Source organism: Sinocyclocheilus anshuiensis, unplaced genomic scaffold, assembly GCF_001515605.1.
Source record: "Sinocyclocheilus anshuiensis isolate Anshui unplaced genomic scaffold, SAMN03320099.WGS_v1.1 scaffold968, whole genome shotgun sequence".
NCBI lineage: Eukaryota > Metazoa > Chordata > Actinopteri > Cypriniformes > Cyprinidae > Sinocyclocheilus > Sinocyclocheilus anshuiensis.
Genome location: NW_015549636.1, coordinates 616,587 through 637,607, shown reverse-complemented (window position 1 = coordinate 637,607; position 21,021 = coordinate 616,587). Strand labels below are relative to the sequence as shown.

General features: G+C 34.4%; 1 protein-coding gene and 1 long non-coding RNA gene across 3 annotated transcripts in view; one reads left to right on the top strand and one right to left on the bottom strand.

The window, feature by feature from the left end:
* LOC107659778 (uncharacterized) overlaps nt 1-20,267 on the top strand; it is a 58,054-nt gene extending 37,787 nt beyond the window's left edge. The window contains exons 23-37 of the mRNA XM_016448805.1: nt 122-306; nt 2,226-2,279; nt 2,694-2,774; nt 3,138-3,154; nt 4,708-4,830; nt 4,915-4,991; nt 7,776-7,884; nt 8,219-8,310; nt 8,412-8,584; nt 8,674-8,822; nt 10,868-10,948; nt 13,064-13,168; nt 14,445-14,564; nt 18,612-19,399; nt 19,991-20,267. Of these exons, the coding sequence (XP_016304291.1) occupies nt 122-306; nt 2,226-2,279; nt 2,694-2,774; nt 3,138-3,154; nt 4,708-4,830; nt 4,915-4,991; nt 7,776-7,884; nt 8,219-8,310; nt 8,412-8,584; nt 8,674-8,822; nt 10,868-10,948; nt 13,064-13,168; nt 14,445-14,564; nt 18,612-19,399; nt 19,991-20,255 (2,419 nt within the window). The 3' untranslated portion in view covers nt 20,256-20,267. The remainder of the gene's footprint in view (nt 1-121; nt 307-2,225; nt 2,280-2,693; nt 2,775-3,137; nt 3,155-4,707; nt 4,831-4,914; nt 4,992-7,775; nt 7,885-8,218; nt 8,311-8,411; nt 8,585-8,673; nt 8,823-10,867; nt 10,949-13,063; nt 13,169-14,444; nt 14,565-18,611; nt 19,400-19,990) is intronic.
* Nucleotides 8,725-18,686, bottom strand: LOC107659786 (uncharacterized). 2 transcript variants are annotated; one of them, XR_001630949.1, is made up of 3 exons: nt 18,583-18,686; nt 13,693-13,789; nt 8,725-8,796 (listed from the first exon to the last, which is right to left on the bottom strand). It is a non-coding gene; the product is annotated as an uncharacterized LOC107659786 (long non-coding RNA). The 2 variants fall into 2 exon arrangements; XR_001630948.1 differs by having other exon boundaries at nt 8,745-8,815; nt 18,583-18,660.
* Nucleotides 20,268-21,021: the final 754 nt, after the last annotated feature.

Sequence of the window (21,021 nt, the reverse complement as noted above, 5' to 3'; positions counted from 1 at the left end):
ATTATGGTGTTACCGAAAGCTCAATCTACCTTACCAGATTCTGAAGCAGTGAATCAATTGGTCAAATGATGTAAAAGGATTTATTCTGTTTTGTTTAAAATGCTGTCTTTTCTGTGTGAAGGATGGCACATTTAGCAGGATCTCTGCTCAAAGTTCTGAGAGAGAAACAAGAGAAGTACATCAAAAAGATAAAGGATATTAAAAAGCTTGGAAAGAAACAGGAGAAGCTCAAAAAGAAACAGGAGGAGCTCATTACTGAAAAAGACGTGCTGTGTGTTCAAATTGCTGCTCTGTGCTATAATTTAGGTGAGTGATAGCAATGCACATGTGCACAACTGATCAGTATAAAAATACCTTTATGTCTGTAACGTTTTTTTGTTGTTGCTGTTTTTTAATGAAGGACTTATAAACATTAAAACTATGTACAATGAATGTTCACAAGAACAATTTCATTTATGGAATTGTTTTAATCGTTTGTGTTAAAAAAGAAGAAAGATGGAATTCTGCATGTTTTTTAGACATAAAGGTAAAAATCCCTTCACACTAAAAAGTCATATATATATATATATATTATATTGTTTGTGCTTCATTGATTTTAATGATTTAGCAATAAGATGATGTGTTGAGAAATGTTCACATAAACTTACCTAAATCTAATCCTCTTTTACATTTATGATTTTGCATCCTTTACACCCTTTAATGTCAGACAATAGATGTGATTAATGTATTTAATTGAATGACAGTATGGAATATGTTCTTCACTGTAAAAATCTTTTTTTTTTTTTTTTACAGAAAATAACAGATTTGTTTTCAGGTTGTTTTCTTTTATTTTGAATTGCAGTCAAAACTCTGTAAAATTATCTCTGAATTAAATACTTGGCTGTTATTTTAAATATTATGACATTAATGACAAATTAAAGTAATTCACATTTTTCTATACAGAAAAACTACAGTATTTTATACAGTATGTTTTCTGTTTTCTTAAATTACAAACAAATATATGTAAAATTACAAAAATAATCTGTAATTAATACAATAACAAAACCATTAAATGATACAATGGTCAAATGACTAGCAGCAACAGTAAAATCTCCTTATTTAAACAAGCTGACAAACACTGTTATTTTACAGGCATTTCCTAAATTATTACAATCAAACACCTTCACTGTAAAATTAACTAATTAAACAACCCTGACCTTCTGATCCTTCACTTTATAACATTAGCTTTTCTCTGGCTGTTATAACTGTATGTTTTATAAGACACGTTTGTTATAAGAAAAATTGTTAGAGAACAGTCTGATCAGCCCATTTTTTATTCAGACATTTTTTATGTCATTTTTGACTCACACAAACCTCAAGAATCAGCACATGAATCTTAACAATGGTGACAATCAACAAAACGCTTGTTTTGTAATGATCAGAGCTGATCTGAATCGATTGTCACCATTGTTGAGGTCCATATGCAGATTCTTGATGTCTGTGACTCTAGATGTTCTTATCTTAATAATTTCTTCAAAATGTCTTAAAAACTTTCGAAATATCGAAAGGAGACTACATTTCAAACAGTACAATTCCAAATACTACAACAAAACAAAGTTAACAAATGTAGCTTGATCGGACATTAAATATTTTGGTTGAGCCACTATACAATAACAAGATCATCATCTAATCAGAATTTTTCTCACATATTTTGTTATAACAAATGTACTTTAGAAACACACAGTTACGGCAGCCGGAGAAAAAAAATCTAAATTCTCAATAAGAAGTTTTGTATGAAAGAATAAAGTCAGACTGGTTTGTAATAAGTGAAGATGCTGAGATCTAGAGAGATCTGTTAGTGTTCAATGTTCTTTTGGGATTTAAAGGGTTTCTGTTGTCTGTGTTTTGTTGATCACCATTGCTGTTTGCAGTGATAGTTATTGGTTTTTGCTTGTGTGCTGTTGTTAGCTGATGGTTAACTGCAAAAAAATGAAGTTTCACAGAGAATGTTTCGCGATGATAATCCAGACAATACCTGTAAAGTATCAGTAAACAAACAAAAAAAAAAAACATTTGAGAAAAGATAGGATGCTGTACCTTAATTTTACAGTTTTTGTTTGGCAGCTGCTTCTGTCAGTCATTGACCATTTAAAAAAACGGTCTTTAAAAACATTTTAGTTTTATTTTTAGGTTTATTTTTTTCAAACCGTGAGTTGATCAGTATATTTTATGTTTGTATTTTTAAGGTCATGGTCCATTCTCTCATCTGTTTGAGAAATTCATCCATAAAGCCTGGCCTGGTAAGAGTCTGAGCCTCTCTCTTGACTGATGCCAATGTTTGTGGTCAGATGTGTGATCAATAACTTAATTATTTAACAGTGCTATTTGGAGCTAATATTTATATAAATGTTATTAACTTTTTCTCTAGTACCATGTACATATTTACCTGAAAATTTACCTTTACATGAAGAATCTGAAATTTTCATTTCATTCAGTTTTGAATTATCACGTTGTGTTCTTTCCGTTGATGACTTTCATTGTCATTTGAAGAAGGTTGAAATCAAAGTCACTTATAGCCTTTCTTGTTTACATTTACTGCATACTTACATCATTATATGCATGTTTAATATTTAGAAGTATGTAGAAGTAATTGGACAGCAGGAATAGTTGTTAGTTTAGATTTTTGTTTCTTTGACGTTTTACAACTGGTGCAGGTGGCCGTGGAGATGACCAACAACCGGGTCCATCAGAAGAGAAGAAAAAGAAAGAAAAAGAAGAGAAAGAAAGAGCCTCAGGTATTCCCTACGTTCCTGGATTGAATGTCCCCACAAGTCTAGGAATACCAGAAATTGTAGAATTTGTGGGGACATTTATTTATTTATTTATTTTATTTTAAGGCTTTTAGTGAGGGTTGTGTTTAGGGTAAGGTTTCAGAGGACAGTATATACAGTTTGTACTGTATACAAATAATTATGTCTATGGAAAATGCCCATAAAACATGGAAGCCTATATGTGTGTGTGTGTGTGTGTGTGTGTGTGTAAAAAGCTCTGTCCCTAATGTAATGGTTGTCACCTTTAGTTTAAATTCATAAGTCAGTTCTTGTGAGATCGCTGATAAGCATGTCATGTATAATAACCCCTGTTTGCTCTCTTTTTAGAAAAAGAAAAGTGGAAGGTAAGCACCATGACTCTCCTGTACAAATATACATGTATTACAAGTAGCATTTTAAACTCTGTGTATTGTATTATGCTTAAATGAATGTGCTATTTAATTGGTCTTATTGTGATGTACTCAGTCATCTAACACAAATACATTACAATACATAAAACTATATTAAAAAAGCATAGAAATGTGATGTCCAAAACAACAATGTATGAAAAGGAGCTGAAAAAAAAAACAGGAGAGTTTACAGCAAGGCTAGGGAAAACAAACTGCACAAATTAGGTTTGGTGAATAATGTTCAATGAATAATTTGGGTGAACAGAGTAGACCTTTTTGGAGCCTTATGAGAGCATTCAATTGGCTAAACGAACTTACTAAACATAAACATTCCTACTGAATATATAAGCCATGCAATCACACATGAACAGTCCATATTGGTGAAAGAGAAAAAAAAAAAAAACATTGTTTGATATGCTCTCTTGTTTACAATATAGCCAAAGACACACTTATCCAAATAGCACTTATCAGTAGCAATCTAGATAGAATCAGTTTAAAAAAAAATTGTGGGTTAAATACACTTAAGCTCTATCTTGAACATTGGATCAACAGTATTCAAAAGATTGTCGTCTTTTAACAAATAAATGGGCTTTTCACACTCGAGTTAACCCTGGGTCATTCTAAACCCTGGGTACATAAAGTTTTGGGTTATTGCTTGATGTTTCACACTGCTCATAATTCACTCAGAGTTAACAATTGATGTTCACACTGTACATTCCTAAACCCTGGGGTAACGTTCTTAATTGCATATTTGTGTTGTCAATGCCATTGATTGAATGAATGCAGCATGTTACCTGTTTATAACTGCTCTAGCATTGCTCATACTGTATGTTGTCGACTGTACTAGCAGGCTTATACTGAATGGCCTTTCCAGATTATAAACGAAAAAATGAAACAGTCTCTTCTTCACCCCACATGTCATATTTCTGTAACCATTTGTCATTTTTCCCCTCAAATACTGAAACTACTGTTGAAATGATGTGATGTTTCTGAGACTGTCCAAATCATGTGAGTAGAAGACACGCAATTGGTTGCCTGTTGCTAAGCATGTAGCTGTAACATCAGTTCACACTGCACCGTGTTTGACTCTGCAATGTGGGGTTAACACCACAAAAGCAGAGCTAAACTTGCTCCAGAGCAGGAATTCATAAGCCTGGGTAAAAAAAAAAAAAAAAAAACAAGTGCGAAACGTACAGTTTTCTGGGGTTAAAAGCGGGGTTTAGAACGACGAGAACCCGGGGTTAAGTGCAGTGTGAAAATCCCTTGAGAGGAATAAGCCAACATTACATTCTGTGGAAATTGACAAGAATAGAAATACAGGCCACTAATAAATTGCAAATCACTTCATGAGAAACACTGACTGTTAAATATAATCTATTTATCAGTCATAATTTAATAAAAATATAATTAGATGCTCAGTCTTCATGAATCCTGTATTATTACTGTATGTATTTACGGATGTATATACAGTTTAATTTATTTCCAATATTTATATTGTCTCTCTCTAGGTGGCCTCAATCTGGATTTTTCTGGACATCGTAAGGAATGAAGGACTAAACACAGAGCTGACAAACAAGGATCTCACCTTTATTCAGACGTTAATTGAGGGGGATTATAATGCAGCTCCAGAGGTAACATCCTGTAAACTGCAATGTCAAACAAGTTATGCAGAGTTTAAGTTGAGTATTAAAAGTATTTGAATTATTCTTTATTAGAACAAGTCTTTCCTGTATGAGATTTTGGCAAATAATTGGAATGGCATTGACGTGCGAAGATGGGACTATTTTGCACGGTAAATAAACAACATTTTAGAGATTTTACACATATAATTACTTTTTTTAAATGGAAAAAAAGTGCTTAAATGCCCAGTGGGTGATTTGATGTGGAACATATATCAAATTGACATCAAAATGTACGTCAAACAACAGGACAAATATGCAAATCAAACTGATGTCAAAAACTTGACATTTTTGACTTGACATGTCAAAAGTGAACATCAAACATATTGGTTTATACATACATTAAACTAATTTCAGTGTGGGATTAACTTCCTATTTTCACCTAATTACCACTGGAAGAAATTGCTGTCCAAACTGATCTTAAAATAATGTTACAGCATCGTAATCAAGTCTTTACTAATTTGAATAGTTATAGTTATATTATTTGATGTCAAATTGATATCAAGGTGCCCGCTGGGTGGCTGATAGTCTGATTTACATTTTGATTCTTATTTTCAAAATATATTCATATTCTTTGTATACTGAATATAATCTATGGATCTGTTAAGCAATATATAATTTTTGTTAATGATTTAAGGAAATTTATTAGAAAGAGTTACCTTTAATTTAGTGCACTTTAAAATAGGTAAATGCTGTATATGCAGAATTTATTTGATTTATTTTTGCCATTTTTTATTTTTCAATATTAGTATACAAATACCATTTTTCTACTACACTGTAAAAAAAATTAAATTTCACGGAAAATAACTGATTTTTTCAGGTTGTTTTATTTTATTTTGAATTGCAGTCAAAACTCTGTAAAATTATCTCTGAATTAAATACTTGGCTGTTATTTTAAGTATTATGACATTAATGACAAATTACAGTAATTCATATTTTATATACAGAAAAACTACAGTATTTTATACAGTATGTTTTCTGTTTTCCTAAATTACAAACAAATGTAAAATTACAAAAATAATCTGTAATTAATACAATAACAAAACTGTTAGATGATAAAATGGTCAAATGACTAGCAGCAACTGCTGCCAAACAAAAACCATAAAATTAAAATAAAATCTCCTTATTTAAATAAGCTGACAAACACTGGTTATTTTACAGGTATGTCCTGAATTTTTATGATCAAACACCTTCACTGAAAAACAAAAGACAAAAAAAGAAAAAAAAAAAAAAAACGGTCAAATGACTGGCAGCACAGGGTGCCAAACAAAAACCTTAAAATTAAAGTAAAATCTCCTTATTTAAACAAGCTGACGGCACTGTTAATTTACAGGCATTTCCTAAACTATTACAATCAAACACCTTCACTGTAAAATCAACTAATTAATTAATTAAATGTCACATGACTGGCAGCAACAGAACATGAAACACTAACAGATCTCTCTAGATCTCAGCATCTTCACTTATTACAAACCATATAAAAGTTGGAAAATAAATAAATGTAACATGCTCGTACTTTAGACATCTCTGATGAGGTTAATGAATCAGGCCATTATACAATGGCAAGATCATCATCAGTACGTAAACAGCTTCATCTGATTAGAATTTTTTTTGCAGGTTTTGCTATAACAAAAGTGCTTTAGAAACACACAGTTACAGCAGCCGGAGAAAAATTATTATTAATTATTATTATTATTATTAATTATTATTGATTATTTTAAATAAAACATCAACATCTAAACCTCTGTTTATTCTCAAAGACTTTGTGTAGATATATGACAGAAATAAAGTCAAACTGTAATGCTGTGTGTGGAGTTGTTTGATCATGTTCTGCTGTCTTATTTCAGTTGATTTCATCTAAGGCTGTGGCTGAAGTCAGTTGTAGTTCTTGTGTTTCTCTTTTCTTCAGTGATTCTGCTTGTTAACAGCAGCTGTTCATCAGTGTCTGAATTCACTCATTAGTGTTCATTCTCTCTGTCAGGTGGACTGTATTAGTAAACTCATGTAGGGAATAGTGAATGAGGGTGTAGGGTGTGATTTGAAACACAGTCTCTGAGTGTCGACTCTGAACGCTGTTACTACAAGGACTGCAGAAGGCTACTTTCTCGAAAATAACAAATACTACCCAGAATATGTTGTTTTTTTACGGGATTGTACTGTTGTAATGAAAAAACAGGATGTTACTGTCAGAATATGGCAGTTTTTTTACAGCAATTTTTTACAGTGTAGTTATTAGTTTTTGCATGTGTGCTGTTGTTAGCTGATGGTTAACTGCAAAAAAAAAAAAAAAAAAGTTTCACAATGATAATCCAGACAATACCTGTAAAGTAACAGTAAAAAAAAAACGTTTTAGAAAAAAATAGGATGCTGCATCTTAATTTTACAGTTTTTGTTTGGCAACTGCTTCTGCCAGTCATTGACTGTTTAAAAAAAAAAAAAAAAATTTTTTTTACCATTATTTCCATTAATGGTAAACATTTGGCACCCTGTGCTGCCAAGCATTTCACTTTTTTTTTGTTTTTTACAGTGTATCAAAAAGCTTGACATAAAAAAAAAAAAAACATTGAAAGAGATGATGCAAATGTTGTCCTCTCATGTGTCCACCATCACATCAGTAGTGTCATTAAAGCTGATTTATTCAACATGGATTAGGTCGCCTCCTGGTGGCCACCATGATCAGATCACATGAGCAGTCTAATATTAGTAACCCTTCATGTTTGGACACTTTCACTTGTGGAACAAATTAACCATGACTAGATAAAACATTTCTATAATAGTATCAATAACTGAAAATTGTCACTTATGTATGATGCCGCATGCTATTAGGTGTCAGTATAAAGTCAGAGATCAGTCATATCAGTCAACAGTATTGAGCACACTCATGTTCTCTCTTTCAGAGACTGTCATTATCTCGGCATTCCTAACAGCTTTGACCATCAGCGCATGCTGAAATCTGCTCAAGTCTGTAAAGTCAAAGGGACGAATCACATCTGCTTCAGAGACAAGGTACAATGATTCACAAGATCTCTCGTCAACCAGTGCTTATTCGATGGCTGATTGTTTTCAGTCTGTTTGATAGCACTGCAAGTGTAACATCCATATAAAACAACAAAACGCTGACTTTAGTTGCACTGTGCACTATGACATTCACCCAATCATTAGTCATCTTACAAGTTTCCACTTCAGCTAAATTTAAGAGTGAAATTTATGAATAAAAATCGAAAACCTTTATATTTCAATATTTGCAACTTCATGTAAGTCATACTCACATAAAACCATTTAATGTTTTCAATCTAATTATTAATATTTGACTGTGTTTGTGTCATTCTGTCTCTCACAGGTGGCAGATAATATTTATGACATGTTTCACACCCGCTACACTCTATATCAGCAGGCCTACCAGCACAAGATAGTCAACATCATTGAAGACAAGTACATTTATTTTATTTTATTATTATTCAGTTAAAAACTTTTTTTTAATGCATTATTTTTTGAGTAATTTACTGTTTCATTATTTTTTATTTGTTCTTTAGGATCATAAAAGCTCTCTTAGAAGCTAAAGACACACTTGAGATCTCACCGATTTCAGAATACATTTCACCAGATGATATCAAGCAGAAGATCGAAAATATTACAAGCAGTTCACAAAAATGCAAGATGCCACCATCTGAAGATGAAAAGACTGCAAAGTTCATTAAACTGACAGGTAAGTTGTAAACATGGAAGAAGTTTCAAAGTTCTACTTCTTGTCATTTGACCAGAAGAGTTTCCGTCAAATTGTTCTCATTCTATCAGATCACATCTTTGAGAAGATCTTGTACTCCAGTGATGACAAGCTGAAAGATGCCCGAAAAGAGCTTGAAGATGTTGTGATGCGACGCCTGCGGAAGTGTGTGGGAGAGACTCGACTAAAAGAAACTGAAGAGAAAGAAGTGGCCTTCAAGGTAGAAGAAAAATGAGAAAAACACAATGTTTTATTTAAATGACATCTTCAAGTTAGTTTTCTTCCAGACATTGTAGAGGGCACTGCATTTACAATGTTAAAATATCATCTTTGACTGCTGGCCTGTTCTTCATTGTTTCCTTTCTCCTTCACTGCCGCTGGATTTTGAAAGGTTGATTGTTGTGAGTAATTTACTAATGCAAATAGAATTATAGTGAAGCATATCATTAAAACTCTTATCATTAAAATTGTAATCTTGCCCTTCTAAACTGTGCTTTAGGGTTACAAATTGTAATTTTGAATTGGTAAATGCAGTTTGTATTATCACTCCATTGAAATTACATGTTCTTGTTTGTACACAGTAAATTCCCGAGTGTTAAATTAACACTGCTCGGAGCATATATGGTCCCGCTCTAAAAGAGTGTTAAAGTAACGCTGAAGCAGTGTTAAAGTTAATGAGATAATTATGTGATTAATTAAGTGCTGATTGAGCATTAGTGATGAACAGCTGCTGTTAACAAGCAGAATCACTGAAGAAAAGAGAAACACAAGAACTACAACTGACTTCAGCCACAGCCTTAGATGAAATCAACTGAAATAAAAGAAGACATTAAATCTCTGAAGATCTCAGCAGAAGATGATTAATCATCTCCACAAACAGCATCACCAGCTTCACACATTACTAACCAGTTTGACTTTATTTCCGGAGTATCTAAGACAGAAGTTCTTTGTTGAGAATTAATGGTTAATATTTTTTTTTTTTCAACTTACCGTTTTTGTGAATAGTGCTTGCTTTAGTTGCCTCTTGAGCCTTTGAGCTTTTAAATTTAAGTTTCTCTTTGGCTGGCACAATTGTGTGTGTTAAACACGTGTGACTGCAAGGAACTTATGATAAAATCATGTCATGTGTCTGAGTCTCTGATGGAAATTTATCGTAAACTGTAGTGCTTTTATGATTTCTATGTTGCTGCAGTTATATGAGACAACAACGTGAGAAAAATGTTATTGTAAATAAAAGCAAATAGAAAAAATAAAAGAAAATACTAAGACAATGCAGCTGCATAATTTATTAATGTCGCAATGCATGCTGGGAGCCATGGATGAGTTATGATTGGTGCACCCAGAATGCAATGCAACATGAATCTGTCTGATGATCATCACCATTGTTGAGATTCATATGCTGATTCTTGATGTCTGCCTGTCTAAACAGAACAGATGTGCTACACTGGTGTTAAAAAGTCAAGGGTTAAGAGCTTCAGTGTTACTTTAACACTCTTTTAGAGTGGGACCATATATGCTCCGAGCAGTGTTAATTTAACACTCGGGAATTTACTGTGAATCCCAGTTTGCTGGTAGATGGTTGGCAAACTGGGACAGTGTCAAGATCACAGAAACGAAATAATTAATATACAGATACTTCAAGGAAAAATATAACCGAATATTGTGTTCCTTATCAGAATCGTGTCCCTTTTTAATAATTTTTCTAACCTTAATTAAATTAACGTAAATATAACAGCACTCTAGAATGCTCTATGAATGATATGTCCCATTAATTAGTGTCAGTAAATGCATTAACAAGCATTAAATAACAATGAGCAATACATTTGTTACAGCATTTAATAATCTTTGTTAATGTTAGTTAATAAAAATACAGCTGTTTATTGTTAGTTCATGTCAGCTCAGGTCCAGTAAATTCTATGAACACATACATTTTATTTTTATACTGAATGTTCAAATTAACATTAATAAATATGAATAATATGCTAAATTAATATGCTTTAGCAGTATCTTTCATTGTTAGTTCATGTTAGCTAATATAGTTAACTAATTTTAACAAATGTACCTTACTGTCCACCGACAAATCATCCCTTTCATTTTCTCTGACATCTCATAATTTCAAACATTACAATCGATAGAAATGTGCAGTTAAAAAGCAATCACATTTTTTTTTTCGTTTATTGGGGAGGGACATACACAGATAATAACACACACTCTCATATAGATAATTTGTTTTCATTTGTTGAACTTAAATCTGCATTTCTACAGGATGACTGGAATAAAGCAGTGGACGAGTGGAACAAACTTCACCCAAATCTGGTTTTGCATAAGAAGGATTTCAGCACTGAAGTATGCGGTGTTCAAAACAACATTTCCAGTCTTTTTTTTTTATTAGTGCTGTCAATCAATAAAAATAAATAAATTAAAAATCACACATTTTTGTTCTGAAATTAATCGTGATTAGTCACAATTAATCTCACCTAACATTAAAGTTTTTAAATATACTTTTATATCGCAATAATTTCACATAAAATTTTCAAATGAATGTAGAAAAAACATAAGGAGAGTATATTTTTAGTATTTGTTTAATGGCATCATGTTTTTTTTTTTTTTTTTTTATGACTGAAGGCCTCACCTAACATTAAAGTTTTTAAATATACTTTTATATCGCAATAATTTCACATAAAATTTTCAAATGAATGTAGAAAAAACATAAGGAGAGTATATTTTTAGTTTTTGTTTAATGGCATCATGTTTTTTTTTTTTTTTTTTATGACTGAAGGCCAGTATCACTGATACCAATACTGCAGATGTCTCTATAAAATAGTTTTTCCCCTAATATTTAACCATTGACAATAGCCATTCAACATTACAGTATAATTGAGAGCTGTCAGTTTTAATATTTATTAGACTTTATAAAAAATTACTTCTAATTTAAGTGAACTTAAAACAATTTTCACATAAACCCATTATAATAAATGTCATATTTAACAGTGTCCTTCAGCAGAAATATACAGAAATTGAAAAACTATTTTAAATTAAATATAGATGAATCAAAGCTATAAAAGTTATTGATTTCCTCTTTTTTTTCTTTGATTAACAGACATCACAGATTATTAAGTTATTTTGGCTATTTCTTTAAGAGCTGCCGCTGCTGAGCATGACACAGATCTGACACACATCGTATCTCCTCTTAAATCTCTACCTTTTATGACCCACTTCAGGTCTTAAAGTCTCTATTAATGAGTTAATTTGGGTGTGTTAGATGAGTGAGACAGTATTGGGCTGCTCCAGGAAAGTTTTGAAAACCACTCCATTTCAGAGGCATGTTCTTAAATGTGACTCATATATTATATATTACGTGCATGCACAGTTTTAAGGCAGCTTTAATCACCTTTTTGGTAACTTCATGACTTAACTGACCACGACATTGCATGCACGTAGTTTATTTCGCGCTTTGATATTAAATGATACAGGCTACAGCTCGCATTTGTGCGTGCAATTGAAGAGCACGCGCTCCAGACAGAACCGTTTCCGCGCTCGTTTAACTCGTGCCTAGTCTCAGCCTCAGACATCACGCCCACAGACTGTTGGCTGAACGTCTCATGCATATGGCACACAAAAGTGGAAACGCTTCAGGATTTTCAAAGTCGTCATCGGATTGGTTGAATTATACAGGATTTCCGGGAGACGTGTGTGTTGCGTTCTTTAACATTCCGTCTGGAAACAAAGATACAGTGGCGCCAAACCCCCTCACGAAAGAAGAAAGCCGTCGTGTTTACAATTGTGACGAAAAGCGCTTATCAGGATCAACTAAACGCTGGATTCTCAAAAGTATGTGAAATATTTAAAGTTCGCAGCATATAATCTTTAAAATACATCAGAGAGTTTTACACACCAGTCTGTTATTGTGTCGACATTTCCACGCCCCGAAACACTGAACTGTGATTGGTTGTTTGACATGTCTGTCAAACAGCCTCATGGGCGGGCCTTGGCCAATGAAAGCTGCCATGGATTCCAGACCTTCAGCCGTCAGTCTGAAGGTCTGGCTACGTGAGACTAACTCGCGCCTGACGCTGAAGTGAAGTGGAACGCATGTCTGAAACGTCTCCCATTTGATGTGATCGTAAAGACGTTCTGTGACTGAATAAACGCATTTTTTTTAAAGAAAGAAGAAAAAAAAAAAAAAAAAAAAAAAAAAAAAAAAAAAAAAAAAAAAAAAAAAAAAAAAAAAAAAAAAAAAAAAAAAGAGACAGAAGCAGCAGCTGTGAGTGGGGTGGCCAACTCTAGCTCTGCCCCTGCGTTAAATTGCATTAAATATTTTTTAACTGAAAAAGAGTTAAATTAAAAAAAAATAAAAAAAAATCGCCTGCGTTAAAACGCTAATTTTGACAGCACTAATTTTTATCACTTTTTTTTTATCAACAATGTTTAGTAACTGTAACATTGTAAATCTCCTCACAGGTGATTCTACTGGATTATAATAAGAAGGATGAAAACCCTATCAACCATGTCTATTTCTACAGAAAGAACCAGCACAATAAAGGCCGCAAGATTAGGAAATATGAGGTACTCCTACCACTGTGCTGCTCAAGTAACTTGCCACTTCAAAAATTATCAACATATTAGAAGAACTTTTTCTAGAATAACAAATTCTGTGAGGGCCACTATCATCAAAGATGATTGACAGTTAGCACACAGTGTGGATTGGTGGTATGGTAATGATTCTGTTGTGGCAGTCTATCTGAGAGAGCAGCGATAACCCACTTAGAGTAGACAGAACAGAATCAACACAAATGTATTGAAGATATCATTAATGTTGTTATTAACATCAATTTTAATATAACAACACATTTCTGGGAATGGAGGAGGGTAATTAGCTTCTGAGCAAAGCAATACATCTGCTGAATAATACTGCTTGACGTGATCTGCCAAAACTATCTGTATGCTTGATTTCTTACAACACTTAATCAAGTGATTGCCCAAGCAATAAATAGCAGCTTGCATTCACAGTCAATTTTTTCATTAAACAGCTAACAATTGTGAGCTAACAATTGGCCTACACTGTCAGACAAAATGTGGAAAAATTGTACCTTTAGTGATACAGCAGCTTGTCATCACAAGGTCCTGTGAGGAGGTTAAGACAGTTTTAAGGGTCCTGGTCAGGCAGGGAATCCAGTGATGTCAAAACTATATAAAAAAAAATAAAAATAATAATAATAATAATAAATATATATATATATATATATATATATTCGTCAATATTAATTTGTTCCAAAAGTGATTGATAATAGTGAGGTTAAATGGATAGTACTCCCAAAAAAAAAAAAATTATGTCGTTAATTACTCTCCCTCATGTTGTTTCAAACCCGTAAGACCTTTATTCATCTTTGTTTTCTTTGGGCACAAAAAGTATTCTCATAGCTTCATAAAATTACAGTTGAACCACTGATGTCACATGGAATATTTTACCGATGTCCTTGCTACGTTTCTGGGTCTGGGAACGTTGCAGTTGTGTTGCTGTCTATGCAGGGTCAGAAAGCTCTCGGATTTCATCAAAAATATCTTAATTTGTGATCCGAAGATGAACAAAGGTCTTACGGGTTTGGAACGACATGAGAGTGAATAATTAATGACAGAATTTTCATTTTTGTGTGGACTATCTCTTTAAGGTGAGTGGTTCAGATAAGTATTCAGATGGTCATATAACAAGTTTTATTTCAATAGTCACTCACAAAAAAAAGACAGCCCAGGGTGCAGGGAAACTTGCTTTGGGTAAAAAGCAAGTTTCCTGGATCTGTAATGACTGATCAAAAAGTTATGTTTGATTTCACTTGTATCTCAGGTCTCCAGTCTGCTGCCGAAGAAGTTTAGTGAACATGTTGGTCGAGTTTACTACACAAAAAACTCTGATGAGGAGGAGATGGATGCTAAGGAGTGCTTTAAATGGTGGCGCCTTGGCATGGTGAGTGTTTATGGTTTGTTTGTCATTCCTGCAGAACTGACACACGCAGACACAGTGTATAAGCCACACAAAAAAACACAGTATAATGAGTACATAAGCTATGTTTCCATCACCCTGTTTTTATGCGCATTTGAAGTATCACATCAGAAACGAGTGATGGAAATGCCAAATTTCAAATAAAAATTAATTGACAATTAATTTAATTCACAAAAATGTTTTTTTACGCTCACTTGAGGTGGCTTTTGACTTGTGTGAAAAAGGGTTAATGCGAATAGTGGAAGATGGAAACGCATTTGCCGAGTAAATTCCTCCATGCGCATCAAAAAAGTCATGTGACTTTGCGCTATGGGACGGCAAATCCTAACCAGCGGACCGATCTCGTTCCACAGCATCTAAAATGTTGTCACGGTCATTCTGAAATGCCTGAGCAAAGTCTGTCATTAAAGTTTCTCTGTATAATTGTCTTACACGACTGCGTTCCCAAACATGAGGACACTAAACTGCAATCGATTGGGAAATTACAATAGAACGAGGGTACAATGAAGCACTTGAGTCACGGTGCATTCTGTATGCCAATACTCACCTAAGGGTAAATTAAGGAGGCCTTCTCCATTCATCCATCCATTCATTCATCCTTACTTTCTTCAGTTTTGCATGTGCGTTCATTTACACAACCCTCCTCAGTTTGCCCTTAAACTGCGTTAAACCCGCAGATGCGAACTCTTCGCTCCAGGATCACCACTTCTTCGTGGACTCTTATCTAGCACTCGGTGTTCTTGCCTTCCTAAGTGTTGATCTGTACTTCACTGCCAGTGGTGGGTGGTTGTGGGTTGAGGATGCTAAAGGTTGAAGATAAGGCTCATATGCAACCGCGACGGCATATATGCACTTGTCAGCGACCTCGACTCTTAACAGCATGTCCTCCACGGTCATGCTGGCATATGATTGTTATTTCAACAGCAGCATCTTTTGCTCAGTCTTGTTTTCCCTTCCCGACTGGGAGTGCAGAGAGTCTGTTATCTGCAATCATACTTTCACCTCGGGACTGTGCCATGAAAGTGTCTGCTATAGCATATATGTATAAATGCAGCAGAGATTTCATGCATTCCGTCGCTTCTTATTAAACGGCAGATAACACATCACTGTCTGCTGACAGCCATTTATTTAAAAGGTGAATTGTAAACGGGTCTTTCTAGAAACTGTCACATTTACATTTATTTTGAAAATAGTATGCAGTATGTGAAGTATGTGTTAAATATTTTTGTTTTAGGGCTGTATTGTTAACTTAGCAATGCATGCTATCGACATGCTAACGTTGCTGTAGGCAGGATGTCTTTGTATGCAATCAACAGCAGAATGAAGCTACAACAAGTGTGCTTGTTACAGCTGCAGTTAATGAGTTTAAAGTAAGAAAATAGCCTACATAAAATGACAGACTTGTGCTATTTAGATCCCTAAAATATATTTGTGTATATGAGTAAATGTATGTATAGGGGAAAAGTGTGAAATCTGTCACAAACATAATGTCTGGTTCATACTGTAAGTCACAAGAGAACAGAGAAGTATTAAATACTCTGTGTGATCGTGTGTGTGGAAGCTTGTTTCCACCATTGGACAAAAAATTAAATAAAAAATGTGGCTTTTTATCTCACAATTTTGACTAGTTCTTTTGTATTTCTGGAATAAAAAATTAAATTTAAAAAAAGTTAATTGCTACTTTTTATCTCACAATTTTGAGTATATATCTATATAAATTCTCAATTCTGAGGAAAAAGTAAGAATAGCAAGATATAAATTGTCGGAATAGTGAAATATGAACTTGCAATTGAGAAAAATATCAGAATATCTCAGAATTCTCTATATATTTTTTTTTTTCAAAATTGTGAGATATAAACTTAAAATTGTGAGATAAAGTCACAATTACCCTTTTTTTTATTCCATGGTGAGGGGGAAAAACTGTTGCAAGATATAAATTCAAACTTCAGAAAAAAAAAGAATTATAAGAATTCTGATAAAATTGCAAGATGTAGAATTACGAGGAAAAAGTCAGGATTGTGAGATAAAATGTCAGAACTACCTTTATTTAATATTTGTAAAAAAAAAAAACTTGCAAGATGTAAACTTAGACTTTAGAGTAAAAAAAAATCCAAATTATAAAAATTCTGAGAAAATTGCGAGATAAACTAAAACTCTATTTTAATTGAAAGAAAAGGACTTGTGATTTGTGAATTTCTTATTACTGTGATGATATTAAAAATATGTTCTTATTTTTTAGGATTTACGTATATTTCTGTGTAACATTCTTGTACTGCTTTAACTCACACTGTTATAATTTCGTCATGTTCGTCATGCAAAGCATTTTTGTGACATGTTTTCATCAGATTCACCCAGAGCAGTGACTGATGCAAACATTGCAAACATGAAATTGAAATGCCTTCCAGCTTGACCATCGCATAAAAAACAGTAGCCCCTCACTGCAGAGCACAAGATCCAGGGGGCGTGGTTGGATTCACACCTATGGGGTGGAGATTGGTAGGTTTAGGGGTGAAGATGGATAGGTTTATGGGTGGAGATGGGTGGGTTTAGAGATCAGGGGGTGGAGACGGGTAGGTTTAAGTATATGTAAGGTGGGAGGAGTTGGATCTGGATCCAACCACGCCCCCTGGATCTTGTGTTCTGCAGTGAGGACCATCTCATAAAAAACGCTGGATGGAAACGCCAAGATGCGCATAAATTCTAAAAATGCGCATTAAAAAAAAACGTATGCGCACATTTTAGTAGGATAAACGTTTTATCGGGATAACTTGACTAGCAGCGGACCGATCTCGTTCACAGCATCTATATGTTGTTATGGTCATTCTGAAATGCCTGAGCAAAGTCTGTTGTCAAAGTATTTATGTATAATTATCTTACACGACTGCGTTCCCCAAACAGCAGCATCCACCTCCGAAAGCATTGACAGCATTTATTGGGTTTCGTCTGCTCGCTCTGAGGTGCAAGCAATTTATTATATATGAAAAGTATTATATTCAGTGGCTTCTCGCACTTTCCTTAGTGATATATATTGCCAGTTTACCAGGAAGTGATGATCTTGTTCTCTTTGACTCATTGGATAGAAAGGTGCTTATTGCGTGTTTTATAAGTGTTTTATGCGCTATTTATGTTAGTGTTTGAGCAGCTTGTTGTTGTTATTATTATTATTCACAATGTGGTGCTGGATGTTGGGTGAATAGGCACTAGTTAACAAGATAATGGTGAAGGGTTGTGTTATATTAGGACAGGTTTGTTTGGTGATGGATAAACATAGGTATTGATCATTTATTTTTTGTAATTTCTTTGAGTGTGTGTGTGTGTGTGTGTGTGTGTGTATAGAGTAGAGATCTGGGTACAGTTCTTGTGAGATATTTTGGGGAGTTGTTCATTTTTAGAGATTGAATTTGATATGGAATCAGTCTTTCTACATCTAATCTTTCACCTTTTAGGATGCAGGAGTTCAGTTACATCTTTCTTGTGTGATTACTGGGAAAACATGGTTATTAGGGGGAAAATGTAATGCATTTCAGCTTGTTATTCTCAAAAACTGACAAAAATAAACTATTGCATCAACAACAATGGTGGAGCAATTATTTGTTTCTTGTCTAATAAATGTTTGCTTTATTTTGAGTATTACTTCCTCTGGTTCATAGATGTGTTTGTGACTAATGTATCACTAATTAATCTGTTTTTATACACTAATGAGAGAGTTTCTAAAGCCTGAACAAAAATCAAAATAAGATAGTGAGAACCAAAATGTGCTGAATATATTTTATTTGTTTTTAATGCACACAGCTGTCATTTTTTTTTAATATTGCAGCATTTTGATAAAATATGAAAATAAAAATTGCTCAATATAACAGCAGTTTACACACAGAAGAGTTTCAGTAAGTTAATGCAGTAGTCAACATTTGAAGTGGATCAAAAGTTCATCAAAGTTGTCCTAAGAAAAAAAAAAAAAAAAAAAAAAAAAAAAAAAACTCACCCTCTCTCTTCTCTCTCTTTTTCTTCAAGTGTGTAATTGAGCTATACGATCAGCATGCGTTTAAAGGTACCAAGTGTGTGATCACAGGCAACTATCCATCATTGGACCGCTGCAGTATAACAGAGGTTCGCTCCTGTAAGGTGATCCGAGGCGTCTGGAAGCTCTGGAAGGGTCGTGACAGTGTAGATGATTACCTACTGAAGGAGGGAGAGTATCCCAATCTTAAGGCATTGAGCGATGGCAAATCCACTGCTTCTGCTCCTGCTCCTGCTCCCGTTCCTGATCCTGCTTGGTCTCTTGAATGTCTGCCATTTACGATCCAGCTCTATGAAAAGGTGAATTTTGAAGGCCCAAACTTTGAGACAACAGTTGACCGTCCTTCATTGGACGGCTGTGGTATAAATGAGGTCCGCTCCTGTAAGGTGCTCAGTGGTGTCTGGGATCTCTATGAGGGTCCTGAATATGCTGAACCCAGTTACCAACTGCAGAAGGGGGAGTATCCCAATCCTGAGGTTTGCGGCAATGGCAACACTGCTCCTGCTCTGTCTGTGAAACGTGTGACATCTTATCAGATCCAGCTCTATGAAAAGGTGAATTTTGAAGGCCCAAACTTTGAGACAACAGTTGACCGTCCTTCATTGGACGGCTGTGGTATAAATGAGGTCCGCTCCTGTAAGGTGCTCAGTGGTGTCTGGGATCTCTATGAGGGTCCTGAATATGCTGAACCCAGTTACCAACTGCAGAAGGGGGAGTATCCCAATCCTGAGGTTTGCGGCAATGGCAACACTGCTCCTGCTCTGTCTGTGAAACGTGTGACATCTTATCAGCACCAGCTTCACACATTACTAACCAGTTAGACTTTATTTCTGGAGTATCTAAGACAGAAGTTCTTTATTGAGAATTAATGTTTAGATTTTTTTTTTTCTTCAACTTACCATTTTTGTGAATAGTGTTTGCTTTAGTTGCCTCTTGACCCTTGACTGTTTAAGTTTAAATTTCTCTTTGGCTGGCACAATTGTGTGTATTAAACGCATGTGTGATGGCAAGGAACTTATGATAAAATCATATAATGTGTCTGAGTCTCTGATTGCAATTTATTTAAAACTGTAGTGCTCTTATGATTTCTATGTTGTTGCAGTTATTTGAGATAATGTGAGAAACACTTTATAAATAACTTTTATAAATATGGTTCATAAAGAGGTTTCAGTTCTGGAGTTGACTGTCCTTCATTGGACGGCTGTGGTATAAATGAGGTCCGCTCCTGTAAGGTGCTCAGTGGTGTGTGGGATCTCTATGAGGGTCCTGAATATGCTGAACCCAGTTACCAACTGCAGAAGGGGGAGTATCCCAATCCTGAGGTTTGCGGCAATGGCAACACTGCTCCTGCTCTGTCTGTGAAACGTGTGACATCTTATCAGATCCAGCTCTATGAAAAGGTGAATTTTGAAGGCCCAAACTTTGAGACAACAGTTGACCGTCCTTCATTGGACGGCTGTGGTATAAATGAGGTCCGCTCCTGTAAGGTGCTCAGTGGTGTCTGGGATCTCTATGAGGGTCCTGAATATGCTGAACCCAGTTACCAACTGAACAAGGGGGAGTATCCTAATCCTGGGTCGTGGTTTGCCAGTGACCCCACTGCTCCAGCTCTGTCTGTTAAACGTGTGACAGAGTAAATTCTGACCTCTAACTCCATCCATCTGCTGCCCTCGTCCACCTTTAAAGTAGGGCTGTCAATTTAAAGCATTAATTTAAAGTTTAATTATAATTTCTAAACAAAAATAGTCTAATCAGTGATTTACTCTGCTGTCACAATTATATAATATATTTTACTTTGTTTTAATTGTTTTATCTGCAAATGGCAATATATACAATGAATTGGGAATAACTTGATTAATTACTTATCATATCATGATAGCATGTCATGCAATTAATTTGATTTAGTAGATGCTTTTATGCAAAGCGACCAGAAAATGAGGAACATCAGGATTGAGTGATTACAACTGATTGACAGCTATTGAAGCCACATGTGCCTAAATGAGATTATTTTGTGAATAAAACGTGTGGCAGATACTGCTAACAAAGAGCAGTGCAATGAAAAATCAGTGATGAGAAAGTAAAATCATGAGAGTAAATCAATTTAAAGAAACAGCTATTAAACTAAAGTGGGGGAAGATTTTACCTTGATTTTAGTTCTTCACAAATACAGTAGACAGATATTTGGGACTAATAGCTGATTTATGTTAGTGTTTGAGCAGCTTGTTGTTGTTATTATTATTATTCACAATGTGGTGCTGGATGTTGGGTGAATAGGCACTAGTTAACAAGATAATGGTGAAGGGTTGTGTTATATTAGGACAGGTTTGTTTGGTGATGGATAAACATAGGTATTGATCATTTATTTTTTGTAATTTCTTTGAGTGTGTGTGTGTGTGTGTGTGT